Source organism: Bos indicus x Bos taurus, chromosome 7 (genome assembly GCF_003369695.1).
Source record: "Bos indicus x Bos taurus breed Angus x Brahman F1 hybrid chromosome 7, Bos_hybrid_MaternalHap_v2.0, whole genome shotgun sequence".
In the NCBI taxonomy this organism is placed as follows: Eukaryota; Metazoa; Chordata; class Mammalia; order Artiodactyla; family Bovidae; genus Bos; species Bos indicus x Bos taurus.
The window spans coordinates 41716655-41732261 of NC_040082.1; the positions used below are offsets into that span (position 1 = coordinate 41716655).

General features: G+C 46.6%; 1 protein-coding gene across 3 annotated transcripts in view; it reads right to left on the reverse strand.

The window, feature by feature from the left end:
- Positions 1-15607, reverse strand: part of CYFIP2 (cytoplasmic FMR1 interacting protein 2) — a 134101-nt gene that overhangs the window by 95568 nt on the left and 22926 nt on the right. For all 3 annotated transcript variants that reach the window (XM_027545822.1, XM_027545823.1, XM_027545824.1), the window contains 6 exons: positions 15404-15493; positions 8760-8837; positions 7146-7247; positions 4714-4895; positions 2820-2916; positions 1711-1839 (listed from right to left, as the gene is read on the reverse strand). In XM_027545822.1, the coding sequence (XP_027401623.1) occupies positions 1711-1839; positions 2820-2916; positions 4714-4895; positions 7146-7247; positions 8760-8837; positions 15404-15493 (678 nt within the window). The remainder of the gene's footprint in view (positions 1-1710; positions 1840-2819; positions 2917-4713; positions 4896-7145; positions 7248-8759; positions 8838-15403; positions 15494-15607) is intronic.

Here is a 15607-nt window from a genome sequence, read left to right on the forward strand (position 1 = left end):
CTACAACAAAGATTCCCAAGGAATCTCATCGGTGATTTCATTAACAAAAAGAACACGTTTTTGCTGACAGTGCCCTATAGGCAGGTTGACAGGCTGATTCTAAACATTCCAGTCCATATAATATTGGGGTGGTCAAAAAGTTCATTTGGGTTTTTCCATACAATGTAACGGAAAAACTAGCATGAACATTCTGGCCAACCCAATAGTTTCCTGCACGCTGGCTTACTTTGCTCCTTTTGTCAAATGTACAGCAAGCCCGAGGGAGCCTGAACAACTAGGCTGAAAGCAGCATCCTCGGCTCGCAGTTGCTATGTGACGGGGGATTGGTCATGACTGACACCTAAGGGACTGGGCTAGAGGATGGGTACTTATGGCTCTGCAGGGGGTGTGCCAGACTTTTCCATTTAAGGTGAAAGGCGCCCCCTGCTGGCATCTGAGTTTACTAACACACTGTAGAAAAACTGCAAAACTCCAAGAGGCCAGGTTGAGAATTGAGAGGGAGAAGGCTGGGAAGCCGAGATGTGGGAGGATTAAAAGCAGGCAAGAGAAATGAAGAGCCTGAGAATCTGATAGCAGCATGTAAGGATGATTGGTGAAGTGGGGTTTAGTAACCTAGTTTGTGGAAGCAACAATTCTGGGCAGAGCTGTGGTAATTGCCTGGACATAGCACTGGTGTGAGAAAGGCTGCTGAACTCTGGGTGACTTCTCTGAATTTCTGACTGTGCAGAGGAAGCCAGAGTGAATGAGTCACAAAGCCACACTCTCCTGCAACCTTCTTCGAGATGCTATGGAAATGTAAAGAAGGGAACACCAACAGGGTTGGTATTCTGGAAATAAGAGGCAACATGGAGGGGAAGAAAAAGTCAAATCACCAGGGGAACTCTGAAAGGGAAGAAAGAAATTAAAGAGGTGATGCAGTGTGTATAAAGAGTATGGAGAACGTTATTCATTTCAGTGCTATTGTTTTCAGAGAGAAGTTAGAAGTAACCTAAGCAGCTAAGGATAGAATAATGGCTAAAGAAACGGGAACTCATCCATACAACATTATTTAAGGGCTGCATGTTATTCCAAATGCACTTAATGAAATGGGATAAATAATACACATACATAATTTATGTAAACCGCATATGTTGAAAATACATCAGCACAGAAAAAAAGAGAAAGATAGACATCAAAATGCTAAAAGTGTTATCTCTGGGTGGAAAGATTAAAAGAGATTCGATTTTTTAATGCTTTTCTGTTCAGAATTTCCACAATGATAAACATCACTTGATAATTTAAAAATGAAATGTGTAAACTGATGAGACAAACATGACCGTTTTGACAAAATATAGTAAAAGCTATAAGATTTTGCCTTCCCCTTTAGGTTGGCAATTTTCCTCTAGGATGTCTGACTTAACAAGAGTATGGACATAAAACGCCACAGAGTTTCAATGCACTTTAACAAACAAATACCAAGTGATAGGGGATTTGTTAAATAATAATGTCCCCATATAATGAAATACTAGGTAGCCTTTAAAAGTCACATTGTAGACATAGCCTTAATGCTGTCTAGAAAGGTGTACACAGCATATCAAATGGAAAAAATTGGTTACAAAACCTTTTGTATAGTAAGATCTGCACTCATGCTTAAGCAAGAAGAAAGAAACAACCTTTTAAAATGATTTTAAATAAGAAGGAGGTGAGGGGGTATGACAGAGGGAGCTGTACCTTGAGGAGCATGTGCTTCTCACTGGGGGTCAGATACATCTTGTTCTCGTAGTAATCCACGCAGATGTTGACAATGTCGGCCAGCAGCTCCTCGTAGCCTGGGATCACTTCCAGTTGCTGGTGGAGACACTAAACAGCAGCGCCCCCCTCTGGTTAGCCCCTGTCCTGCATCCTCCTCACCTACAGCACCCAGGATGGCTCACTGCTGGGCCCTGGGGCAGTGCACGGCCTTGCCGACCACATCAGGTGGAGGGGAGCCTGCAACCTCTCCTCAGTGTCTACAGTGGTTGGTCAGAGCTGCCGCACATCACCGAGGGCAGGGGCTTGCCCCTTAGGGGCTTCTGTTGTATTTCCTGGCAGTTCTCATGGTTAGAAATGCTTTATCTGGCTGAACTAAAAGCAGTTCAGCTTTATAGCAATCAGCCTGTGGTCATCTCAGCTTAGTTTTGAGGGTGTGTGTGGACTGAGCCCCAAATGTCTCCAAGGATGATAGTGGGAAGACCCAGCTCAGTGGAGGAGAAATGGGACAGCAGGCATCTCCCAGTACAGGACTCGGCAGTACAAAGACATTTCCTGTACAAGAAGACCTGAGGTCTCCATCCCAGGCCCCTTCTCTCCAAAGGGACACACCGTTGAGTGGGAATATCCTGGGAAAGCCATGGCAGTAACTATAACCGCATCTTATGTCCTTGTCTGTTAAGCTCTACATGCTATAGTATCTCATTTATTTCTCACTGCAATCCTAAACAGTCCCATTTTACAGATGAGGAAACGGAGGCTGAGACCTTGCCCAAGGCATCATAGTAGGGCAATGGAGGGTCCAAGATGAGAAAACAAGGCAGTCTAACTCCAGAACCCAAGCTCTCAACCTATACCAACCTATACCGGGGCAGAACACTGGCTAGAAAATTTTCTAAGGACAAACTGCAGAGGGTGAAGGGGCCGTCTGTGGCTGGGAAGGGACACTTAAATCTGCAGCTTAAAGCTTGAGCAGAGCAAAGGGGACGAATGATCTGGGCAGAGCTCCTCTGCCTGTGGGTCCCCCAACCTCCAGGCCCCAGCTTGCGTCCCAGGACACCGGGTCAGGACTGACATAGGTTTGCCATCACCTGGGTGATCCTGTTGTGGTTGGCCAGGAACATGGACAGGTTCTGCGACTCCTGGATGGACTGGGGGTCAGCCATCTTCCTCAGGAACTGCGCTGCCCTGGACAGGGTGGTGTAGAGAGGGATGCTCATGAATAGCCGGCCTAAGCCGGGCCTTAGCTCCCACCTAACCCAGCCGGGCCCTGCTCCCAGCTAACCCAGATACACTATCCCCGAAGTTGCAGGGCTCTGAATGGCACAAGTGACTCTAACATCGAAGGAGAGCCTGTTCTGGAGTCATTTCACTTGGAGCTGTTTGCACCCCTGTAATAACGGTACCTGAAATTAAGAAGCAAGAATGCACTGAAGCTCAAAGACTAGGCAAGTTTAAGGGTAGCTAGCATGCCATCAACCAGCCCAAGGGGTAAGACCTAGTGAAACGGGCATCCCGAGCCTTGCAGTGACCTCCAGCAAAACTACACGGTAAGTCATGGGGAAGAATCACAAGCAGCGGAATGTTCTGTTTTTTGGGTATTATGTTGCTTATAGGAAAACCTCAATGTTTCTAAACATTGTAGGGAAAGCAAAAGTCTACTTAACCTGGTGGGACTGAGGGGATGATGGGTGTGGGGAACACAGCAGGCCTTGAAGGGGGGAAACCACTGCCCTGGGACTTCTCCAGCCTGGCCTGGAGGTGGAGTTGGTGCAGGGACCGTGGAACACGGACAAGACACAGCAAGGTCCCAGCCAGTCCCCAGAGCATGTCAGCTGTGACCATGATGGCAGGAGTTGGCCAAATCTGGGGAGAGTTTGGGGGGAAGACACTGTACCATGAGCTGTCTATGGAATCTCTGTGAAATTGCCATTTCTGAATGGGGCTCTGTCTTCTGGGTACTGACAGGTTTCAGTTCACTAAGGAGGATAAAACAGTGAGGATCAGTCTGTTGTCTGCTTTCTCCGGTTACCTCGGAGCCCCAGGAGGAGGTGGTTCAAGGACAGGGGCCCTCTTCATCATGACATGGCAAACTCTTCCCAAGACATATGTATGGTCACCTTGGAGCTTATTTGAGCCTCAAGCAACACAGGTGGATTTGCTACTTTCACCTGCTCTCCCCCACTTTGGGGTGGCTGTATACACATTTCTGGAGAAGAATGACCGCCTCCCACTCTCAGTCCTTTCTTGTGAGCTGCCATTGACCCTCAACTGACCCCAAGAGCGAGCACCGCCCCCATCAGCACCACGCCAACATACTCGTACATAGTATCTGATGGAGGGATCGGCACAGGACCCAGGCTGAGGCAAGGACAATCCTTCTTGGGGCTTTTGCAAAATATTTGCAAGGAGCTGCATCCTTTCCTTCCTTAGGAACTGGGGTTGCTATGCTGACTGGAGGGACGCTGCTGGAGGCCATACAGGGCATGAGCCTGAGAATGAAGCGGTCACTGGGGAAAGCTGAGCTGAGAGGCAGAAGGAACCAGATCAACAGCATCACCTGAGTACCTGGATCAGGTAGACCAGGACTTTTCTGTTCTGGGAGCCAACCCAGTTTCTTCTTTCACATGAGCAGTTTGAACTGGCTTTCTGATTCTTGCAGAGAATGACTCCTGTGACCATTTTAGGATTATATTAATCATAATATAATCTCAGACTGCATGAGACACAGAAAATGCTGCTCCACTGGTGGGGTAAATGAGGATTTGATTCCACCTCGAGATAGAAAACCCTGCCAAGACCCAGTTCTGCAAAGCTCAGCTCTGTATCTTACTCTGTAAGCTGCAAAAACAGAGGCAGACTCAACCCTGCTGTGTCTGTGGAGTGGCTAGCTTGGTTCTGAGCCTGTTAGGAGGGCTCTGTTTTCTCTCTCCCACAGGCCGGCTGCCTAGGAAGATAGGGCGGGGGAGGGAGAGGAGCCCTGACCTCTTGTAGGCAGAGTGGTCATTCTTGACACTGCACTTCATATTCTTCAGCTCGTCCAAGACTGCAAACATGTTGATGAACTTGCCCAGGGTCAGGAGGTAGGCCTCGGAGACAAAGTCCTTCCTCCGCTCGGCATGGCATAGTCGCTTCACCTCACTGCAGAACCGCTCGATAGCTTTGCGCTGTGGGCAGAGGGGCAGCGGGTTAGGACTGGGCAGCCTGGTGGGGCAGCTCGCTGAGCTCCCTGGTGGGGAGCTGGTCAAGGCTCCCTGGGGGCTCTACTCAGAGCCTGGACTTTTAGAGAAAGGCAAAACTGCCCAGAGGTCTTTCTCAGAGGAGTCCTGAAATCCTAAGCTGATTTCTAGAGGGAAGCCCAGAACCTGTCCCCAAGTGAGCCAAACCAATGAATTTATTCACCCCCTCCTTGCTGAGAAAGCTGCTATCTTGTCATGTGTGATTCCTAGCACCTAGGACAGTGCAGGCACCGGACAATTAGTGGGTAGCAATGGACAGTGAGAGGGACACTCAGAGAAAGAGCTCCATTCATCCAATAGATGCTGTTTACTGAGGATCTCCTATGTGCCAGGCATCATTCTTGGCCCTGGGGTAAAGTGGGGAATAAAACAGAAAAAAAAGTCTCTACCCAAAGGAACTTATATTCTAGTGATGGGTGACAGAAAACAAAATATCAAATAAATTCTCTATATCAGAATGTGGTACGAGCTGTGGAGAAAAACAAAGCAAGGAAAGGAGATAGGGAGACCTTCAAAGACCAGATCAAGCCACTTTCTCCTTCCAGAGTGTAAGTCCAACAAAACTTTGCAGGATGATGGAAATGTTCTGTATCTGCACTGTCCAACACAATGGCCACTCATCACATGTGAGTGATGGAAATGCACACCGAGCACTGGAAATGCAAGTGCCAAGGAGGATACGCATTTTACATTTTATTTAATTTGAATTCAAGTAGACGGCCATACATGGCTACTGGCGACTGTACTGGACAGAGGAGTTTTCGATTACTCTATAGCCTCCCTTCTCTAAATACATCTTGTCAGAAGGCCCTCAGTTTAGTACTTACTTCATTTTGGGTAGTTTTGCTCTCTTGGAACTGTCTTCCCAAAGAGCTTTTAGGCCCCTTGAAGGCAGGTCCATGATGCTAATAACAGCATCTGTGAGTTAGTAAACCTGCTCTGTAGCAAGGGCTCTACAAATAGGGCTCTTTACTAATGGACCTTATTTATCCTTAGAGAAAACCTGTGAAATGGGCGTTCTTTCCAGAGGGTGAGAATATTGAAGGTGTCAGAGGTCTGAAATGACTTAAGGTCCCAGCCAGAAGGTGGCAGAACCCTGGCTTGCTCTGCCTTCAAGGCTCTATCTGCATCTTCCCCACCACTTTCAGGAGGCCAGCACAGAGCTGGGCGCAGGGCTGAGCCTGGGCCAGTGCTTGCAAGTCTACTTCTAAGGCTCATAAACACATGCAGAACACATGGAGGGCACAGGGTGCATGGCAGGGCTCCCACCCAGGCACAGGGTGGGCTTAAACTGCTCAGCCTGCATTCCTGAATGGCTTCCAACAAAACCACGATAACCAGCTTGCCCTCTTACCTGTCACTCACAGGAATCTTTGGCCATCTTTTTTCTTTTCCTCCTTTAAACACTTGCTCTTCTTGGCCTCCCAGCTGGTCTCCCTGCTGTTACTCTTCTCCCCTCACCTCCACTCCCTCTCCCTTGACACCTGCCCCTCACCTCCCATCCACTAGCCACATGGCAGCAAGAACGTTGTTTCAACAGTCTGATCAGATCATGTCACTGGAAACCTCCAACAGCTTCCTGTAATGCTTGAAGAAAATCTGTGTTCTTTTCACAGCTATAATGCCTATATGAGTGAGTCCCTGCTCACCTCTCCAACCTCACTTTTTCTCACTCACTCAGCTCACTATGCAGCCTCCTTGGCTTCGCTCCATTTCTTAAGCCCGTCCTGCTTCTTGAGCTTGCAGGGCCTTTGCCTCTGCAGTTCCTTCTGCCTGGGTCATCTGCCCCTGGTTCATCACCTGCCCGCCTCTTTCGCATCATACAGATCTCAGTTCAAACGCTACCTCCCTTGAGGCTGGCCCTAAAGTTCATCCATGTCGCAAACACCCTCCACGCCAGAGGTTTGCTAATTGCACTTTATTCACAGCACATGTTCTGTTGGGTATTGTTTATGGTCAGTCTCTCCTCCCACCCAAAATACTCTCCTTTGCCCACTAGGATGTGAATTGTATGGAGGGAGGGTGCTTGTCTGTCTTGCTCACCCTGGGGTGGGTCAGGGGCACTGGACAGTGTTTTGACGAACGAATGAAGATCACAGCACAGAAATCCAGACCCTTGTGTCTAGAAGGTGGGGGCCTTCTCAGTTGTCCTGGCCCAGACCCACCCCGACCCCTCACCTGAAAGTACATGAACTTCATGAGCTTGGTGACCTCGGGCTCCAGCACTTCTACCGTCTTCTCATAGATCTCTACTCGGTTGGGCTGCTCATTGCATTTCACCTGCAGGGAGACAGGGGGTTTCGCACACCCTGGTTTGCCCAGGCAGTCCTGGTTCACACCTGCTGTCTTATTAATAGGGCCCATTTTCACTCTCGAATGCACTTCATTTAGGATGAGAAGTGATATGGTGGCTACACAGTGAGAGGAGGCTGGGGCAGCCCTGATGAAGAGTGAGCGCTTCTAGGCAGGACTGCTCCCTAGACATCGGCTGCAGGAAGGAAACCAGCTGGTCCGGGAACAGAGCCCTCCTCCCCCACAGTCTGTTCTAGGCCCCCGCCATGTGCTGTACGCAGGTCTACATTCATCTACAGGGTCTCCCTCCTTCCATCTTTCCCTCAGTGCTACCCCAAGGGGGCCTCTGCCAGATTCTAAGCAGGGAAGAATGTTCTGTCCATGTCTCTGAGTGCACTCGGGGCAAAGCCCCTGTGCACACCCGGGCCCAGCGAGGAGCCCATTTTCTCTGCCCAGGGGTTTTCGGCACATCAGAAGCACGTGGCAGGTGTGTTCACAGCATGTGCACACAAGGCTGCTAACAGGTCATCGACACTGAAGAGTCAGCAAAGGGTAATAAACACAAGGACATTCTTCACACTGTTGTTTAGAAATCGTGGAAATGTCAGCACGAGCTAAACATCCACTGGTCAATGATTAAATGGATAAAGTATTAATACGAGGCAGTATCATTAATGTAACTGTTAGGGCTGATGGGACAGATCTCTGACCTGACGTGGAAAGACTGCTACCATAAATCTGGGTGGAAATAGCTGCAGGAAAGTAAGGGTAATTTAATCCTGTTTTTATTGAATAAAACACAAAACTGTGTGTGTGCTGGTGTGCCCATATATAATACAGGTACAGAGACTCTGAAAGGGTGTGAACCAAGCTGCTAGTAAACAGTTCCCTCTGGGGGTTAGGACTGTGAGCAAGGGAGAGGAATGGTTTCTGTTTACACACTTGGGGTTTGTTGCTTTCGTGATGGTGGGACCCATGAATATAATATGATAATGATAAAAATACTATCTGTATGTGTTAACATGAAAAAAGTCAGCTATAAAGAATGAAGTGAAAAAAGCAAGTGGCGGAACCATATAAATAAGAAACAACATGCTTTAGTAAATGACAATAATTTACAAAATAATAATCAGAAATATTCAGGTTGTTGGAGGAAAGAGAGTCAGATGAACATGCGGCAAAGGGTCCACAGTGATTACGCTTTGGTGGGAGGTGGCGATTTGGGTGGTGGAGGGAGGGGGTGAGGCTGTCTTGCTTTCTACTTTACACCTTTCTGCAGTGGTTTGGGTATTGTACAGTTAGCATATACTGCTTTCAAAATGAAAGGATAATGAGAAATTGTTTAAAGTTGGTGTCAGTTTTATGGGATGCTCTCTGCATGTGTTCAGTGAGCCCCCTTGGGTAGGAGACTCTGCTTCACGCCCTGTCGCCTGGACAAGGTCAGTTACCTGGACGGGGGTGGATGGAGGGAGGAGCCACCCCTTGTGGTGCAGGACTCACCTGGGGGATGGCCCGGGAACAGCTGCGCCAGGTGTACAGCATGACTGCATACTCGTGCCCTTCCTCCAGCATTTCATTCTGAAAAGCAAAACACGCTCAGCAGGGAGAAAGCACTCCAGGGCCACGAGACTTCTCAACAGCTCCCCTTGCCTCCACATCCTTGGATTCACAGTGTGGTCTCTGGACCAGCAGCATCAGCATTGCCTGGTGGGGTTGCTTATTAGAAATGCAGAGTCTCAGGCTCTTCCCTGGGCCTTTGGGATCTGAATCTGCATTTCAATAAAATCCCCAGGAACTCTCATTCCCCGGTGCACAATAAGTTTGAGAAGCACTGGCCTAAATTATCCTCATCAGTCACCCCAGGGCTCTATCAGCCCGACACACTTTTCAAAGACAGACAGCTACCTCAGAAAGGTGGGGCAGACGCACTAGTTCCAACTGCAAAAGCTGTCCCAGACAGCAAGAAAACAAGCAAGCAGCCAAAGAGTATGCACAGCAGGTAGGTTGAAAAAAAAAAGAGTAAAAATTATGGAAGTATATTATTGTGTGGACTTCCCTGGTAGCCCAGTGGTAAAGAATACGCCTGCCAATGTGAGTTCAATCCCTGGCTTGGGAAGATCCCACTCCAGTAGTCTTGACAGGGAAATCCCATGGACAGAGGAACCTGGTGGGCTACAGTCCATGAGGTTGCAAAGAGTTGGACATGATTTCAAGATTAACCACAATATTACTGTGTATTGAAAAATATCTTGGTGGAATATATACCAAGACTGTGAGGAGCAAGCTCTCTGTGGGGCTGGATAAATGGGAGCTTTCACTTTTCGTATCACACAGCGCTATAATGTTTGCATTTTAATAACAGCCCATGTTGCTATTTCATACGGAGGAAGATGGTTAAGATCAAGATTAAGATTTTTAAAAATAATACAGAGCAGATGGCAAAATTAACAACAGCATGAAAAATAAATCTGATTACTCACCTCACCTAGTAACTGCTTCACCTAGTAACTGCTTCAGTGGAAAGAGCCCTAAACTCAGGGTCCAAATATCAGGGCTGAAGTCCCAGCTTCACCACTTCTTAGCCCTTTGGCCTTCAGGAAGTCACTTAACCTAAAATTCTCCAGTCATCTGTATAATGATGATGACAACAACCTCAGAGAGTTTTGTGAGAATTGAATACAAACACACGGTTGTGGTTTAGTCGTGTCTGACTCTTTGTGACCCCATGGACTATAGCCCGCCAGGCTTCTCTGTCCAAGGGATTTCCTAGGCAAGAATACTGGAGTGGGATGCCATTTCCTTCCCCAAGGGATCTTCCTGACCCAGGGATCAAACCCACCTCTCCTGCATTGCAGGCGGATTCTTTGCTACTGAGCCACCAGGGAAGCCCACAAAAATACATACACACTAGGCAATCTGTAAAGAGAGTTTGGAGTATTACTAGGGAAAAGATAGTCTGGCAGTTCCTCAAAAAGTTAAATCACAGAGTTACCATATGATCCAGCAATTTCACTCTGAGGTATATACCCAAGAGAAATGAAAGCATATGTCCACAGTGAAACTCCACACTTGCTCACAGCAACATTATTCTAACAGTCAAAAAACAGAAACAACCCGACTGTGTCCATCGATGGATGAATGGATAAATAAAATGTGATGTAGCCGTGCAGAGGAATAGTATGCATCTGTGAAAAGGAATGAAGTACTGATCCATGCTACAACATGGACGAACTTTGAAAACACTATGCTAAGTGAAAGAAGGCAGACACAAAAGACCACTATTATGCGATCCATTTAGATGAACTGTTCAGAATAACCAAATCTACAGAAATAGAAACCAGATTAGTGGTTGTGGGAGAGCGGAATTGGGAAGGACTGCTACAGGGTTTGGGGTTTCTCTTTGTGGTGATAGAAGTTAGACAGGGGCAATGTCTAACATTTACAATGTATAACATTGTGAATCTACCATAAAAATAGTGAACTATACACTTTAAATGGTGAATCTTATGTTATATGAAGGACATCTCAAAAAATATACTAAAAAAATTGTATTACTAGGCCGTCTCTTTTGTAAATGTTCATACTGATACAAAAACGAGCCTTTTCTCATTTAATTTTTATCCCACACATCATATCTATTTCATAATATCTTCCTAGCACAAGATCAGATTCAATTTGGAGCTTATTCCTTTTTATAGTTTTGTTTTCAACGGCAAATGTCACTGACGAGTCACACTTTCAATTCTTAATTTAGAGAACTCTTTAAATCAGTAACATGTTGTCCTTGAGACCAGAGAGAACCAAGATCAAGTCTGTGGGTCTTCTGCTGCCTTTGCTTCAGAACATGTGTCAGAAAAGGGAAGTGACAGTAACGTGTAGGGAACATGTGTCTAATTATTAGCATCAAGCTGCCCACTGACAGGTGTTAGTATCCCACTCATTCACCCACTGAACATTTCACTGAGCACTCACATATTCCCCTTCAGTGCTCCATGCTAGGAACAGGCCAGTGAAAAAGAATACTGTGGACTCTGCCCTACGGACAGCTCAGCTGACCATCAGTAAGGTTTGTTGTATAATCATGCCTGGAATATAGAGGTCAGGATGGTGTGGTGGATAGAGCCTCAGGGAATTTGAGTTCTGTTCTTGGCTCTGCTTTGACCCACCTTTTACCTGGAAAATGTCATGGTTTCATCATTTGGAGGCAGAGAATTGGCCTAAATCCGCAGTCCCCAACCTTTTTGGCACCAGAAACTGGTTTCAGGGAAGACAACTTTTCCATGGACCAAGGTGGGGGATGAAGGTGGTTTCAGGAGGATTCAAGTGCATTACATTTATTGTACACTTTATTTCTATTCTTTCTTTCTTTCTTTCTACTATTATTACATCAGTTCCACCTCAGATCTCCAGGCATTAGAACCCAGAAGTTGGAGCTCTCTGGCCTAAATCACTAGTTCTCAACCTGGCTACCCATTAGTCACCTGGGTAACTCTGAAAACTCCTGATGCCCAGGATGGACTCCAATGGAATGAAATCTTTATCTCTGGGGGAGGGGTCCAGGCATGAGTGTTTTTTTTTTTTTTTAAATGCTTTCTAAGTGATTTCAATGTGCAGCTAGGTTTACAGCTGCAGGACTAAGGATCTCTCAGGTTCTTTATATTTGTAAGATCCTGTAGGTCCATAATTAACCCAATGTGAATTCAGTTCAAGTTTCAGATTCTGGCAGACTGTACCTCTCAGCACTTAACTTTGGACACTAGGCCCCCATCCTACTCCCAGCAAAGAACCCTTGACTGTTCCTTGTAGCTGGTCAATTACATGGTTTACACACTTTCTCCTCCTCTTCTTCTTTTCTCTGGCTATCCTGCCCTTTGAGAGATTCACCTTGCTCCAGTGTGGGCAGGAGTAATACAAGAAGATGAACATCGAATGAAGCCTCTTGCTGCTGATAAGCTACTCTAGACAAAGTCTGAGCAGGGTACAAGGATGAAACTGTTGAGGAAGTGAGGTTTGGGTATTATCCATGAACATCAGCAGTGCACCCTATTTTGGACTTTGCCTAAAACCTTATCAACACTATCCCTGCATCAGTAGAATAGTGGCCCCCAGAAAGATGTCTGCAACCTAAACTGTAGGACCTATGGAAACAATACCTTACATGGCAAAAGGATGAATGAAGCTAGGAACCTTGAGATGGGGAGGTTATCCTGGGTTATTGGGTGGACCCAGTGTGATGGCAAGGGTCCTGAGGGAGGTGAGAGTCAGGGCAGGAGATGTGAGGATGGAAGCAGAGACTGAAGTGGTGTGACTGCTGGCTGGAAGGGGGCTGAGCCAAAGAGCAGGCTGCCTCTACAACCTGGAAAAACAAGGCCACAGATTCTCCTCTAGCGCCTTCAGAAGTGAACGCAGCCCTGCCAACACCTGGATTTTAACCCTTTAAGATCCCATGTCAAACTTTGACCAAAAGAACTGTAAGCAAGTGAATCTGTTTTATTTTAGGTCACCAAATCTGTGATAATCAGTTACAGCAGCAACAGAAAAGGAATACAATCCCTCTCCGGACTGGCCCCTCCTCTGACTGCGCTACTGGTGCCCCTGACCTGGTTTTTTCAGGAAACCTCAGTCAGCATTGTTTCAGCTTCCCTCGGCCCCAGCCCCCAGCAGACTGCGAAGCCAGGCAGAGTCGCCCTCCAGTGCCTCCTACATCCCTGACCCCTTAGCTGCTCCTTAGGTCACTGCCCTCATCCGGCCCTTGACACCTCCAGGGTAGATAACCTTATCTCAACTGATCTATTTGGCTCTCTCATGCCTCCTTACCACTCGTTCTGCACAAAACTAACAAGCGAAATTTATTTCTCAAGTGTAGTTCTGTTCACATTTTCCTCACTAATGGAAACTGTCTATTGCTACTGATTTTTTTTTTTTAATTAAATGAATGAAAGCCCTCTGTTATGGGCTGACTTGTGTCACCCCCCACCCCCAAATTCACATGTTGAAGTCCTAGACCTGGGACCTCAGAATGTGAGTATATTTGGAGATAGGGCCTTTAGAGAGATGATTAAGTTAACAAGAGGCCATTGTCCAACCTGACTGAATTTGGACACACAGAGAGACACCTTACATGTGTCTACACAGACAAAAGACAACGTGAGGACACAGCCAGAAGGCAAAGACAGGCCTCAGAAGAAACCAACCCTGCTGACATCTTGATACTGGATTTCTTGTCTCCAGAAACAGGAGAAGATAAATTTGTTATCTAAGTCACCCAGTCTGTGGTATTTTGTTATGGCAGCTCTAGCAAACTAAGACACTCTCTATGCACCCAATCCATTATGAATATCACCAAGAATTTCCCTACATGTACTTCACAGTTCCAACCCAGGCAATCTCTGAAAACTTTTGCCTCTGAGCCTCCCCTGATGCTGCTTCCACCAGCTGGTATGCCCTCTCCATCTCCTCTCTGACAGATAAAATTCTAATTGGGTGGGTCAGCGGAGGTCAGAGCTGGGAATCCTAAGTCCAGGATTCTAGGTTCAACCTTGTGATTTACTAGTTGTGTGATGATGAGCAACCTGCTTATTAACTTCTCTAGGTCTCAGTTTTCTCATCCCTAAAATGTATATAACGATCTCTTTGCAAATCACAGGCTGTAATAAGGTTCCAATGATATTACATATGGGAAAATTTTACACAGTTTAAAGTACAATATATATATATATATATACACACACACACATATAGTTACAATGTGTGTATGTGTGCAAAGTACACAAAAAGTGAAGTGAAGTGAAGTCACTCAGTCATGTCCGACTCTTTGCGACCCCATGGACTGTAGCCTACCAGGCTTCTCTGTCCATCGGATTTTCCAGGCAAGGGTACTGGAGTGGGGTGCCATAAAGCTATACTCAAAAGCTACTTCCTGCAACAAGCTTTCTCTGACCCCCTCAAGGCCACTTAAAAACTCTGAACTTTCACCATGTCTTTTATCTTTAACTTTGTACATTTTTGTTTGCAAAGACTTGTCCAGAGCATGTTTTATAGTCAAACAGATTCGGGTTTAGCTCTGTCATTTGTCAATGGCAGGACCCTGAGTAAGTTACTTCACTTTTCTGGAGTTTCGTTTTCCCCATCCATAAAATGGGTATTGTAATAAAACATTCTTCCCAGGGTTGAGGTGATGATTAATTGACAACGCATTTGAAATACCTGCACAGAAAATGTTCAAAGAATGCTGTTTGTCTACTTCCCACTTGATTCATTGAGAACTAAGACCCCATCTGTCCTTGCATACACGCCGTGCCCCCTGCCCCCCAGCCCTTCAGCATTTAGCAGGGTCTGACCAAGTACCAGGGACACAATATTTATTGAATGAATGGGCAGGGTGTGGTGAGACAAGGGTTTAGGCTATCGATGATATAGTGAGAAAGGTCCACTGAGCTGTAGGCAGAGCCTGTGAATGAGAAATCTTGGAATTTTTTTGTTCTTTGTTCTTTTTAAAGAAACTAAACTTTTTATTTTATGTCTTAGATCAGGATGTGCGCAGCACGTGAGATCTTAGTTCCCCAACCAGCAACTGCACTTCTGCCCCCTGTACTGGGAGCACAGAGTCTTAACCACTGGACTGCCAGGGAAGTCCCTGAATTCCTTAAATGTCAGTGATGCATGAGGGTGAAATCATGAAAGCCAAAGGGAGAAGGTACCCACACAGGTGGGTCAGACACAGTCCCATCAAACCACTGGCCCCTGTCTGTGAATGATTTAGGCCACCAGCTTCCTCCAGTCAAGAATGTGTTACTGCAAAACTTTGAGAAACTTTGTGCTTTGGTCAAGAGCCCAAATTCCACACAGCCAGTAATCTATAAAGTACAAAACAAGGCAAGATCTAATCAACTGTTAACCCCAAAGCTAGAGAGAAGCTCAGGAAAGCGAACAGTGTGAATAGAGTTGGGCCCCAAAGGTGAGCAGGATTTGGAAGGCTGGAGGATACGGACCAGTGTACCCCCAGGCATGGAGAGGGGATGGGTGGGGTGGGAAAAAGGGCTTGAGGAGGTGGATCCTTCTGAGGCAGTGGGTTCTTGGAATAGCTGAGCCCCTGCCTCCTCAAGGAGGGGCTATGTCTGCGCCTGAGGGCCACGGAGACTCACCATGCTGGAGTGCACTGTAGCCTGCTCGATGTACCTCGCGATGCCTGTGACAAAGGCATTCCTGTCCTCGAAGTTTGTGTCAAAGTTAGCCTGCAGGGATTAAAGGACAGGAACACTTAGTGGCTGGAAAACAGGTTCAAGATGGCTGGGTGTCCAGGAAATAAACTGCTGCCAGCCAATGCCCACGTTCTCTGGGGAAATCTA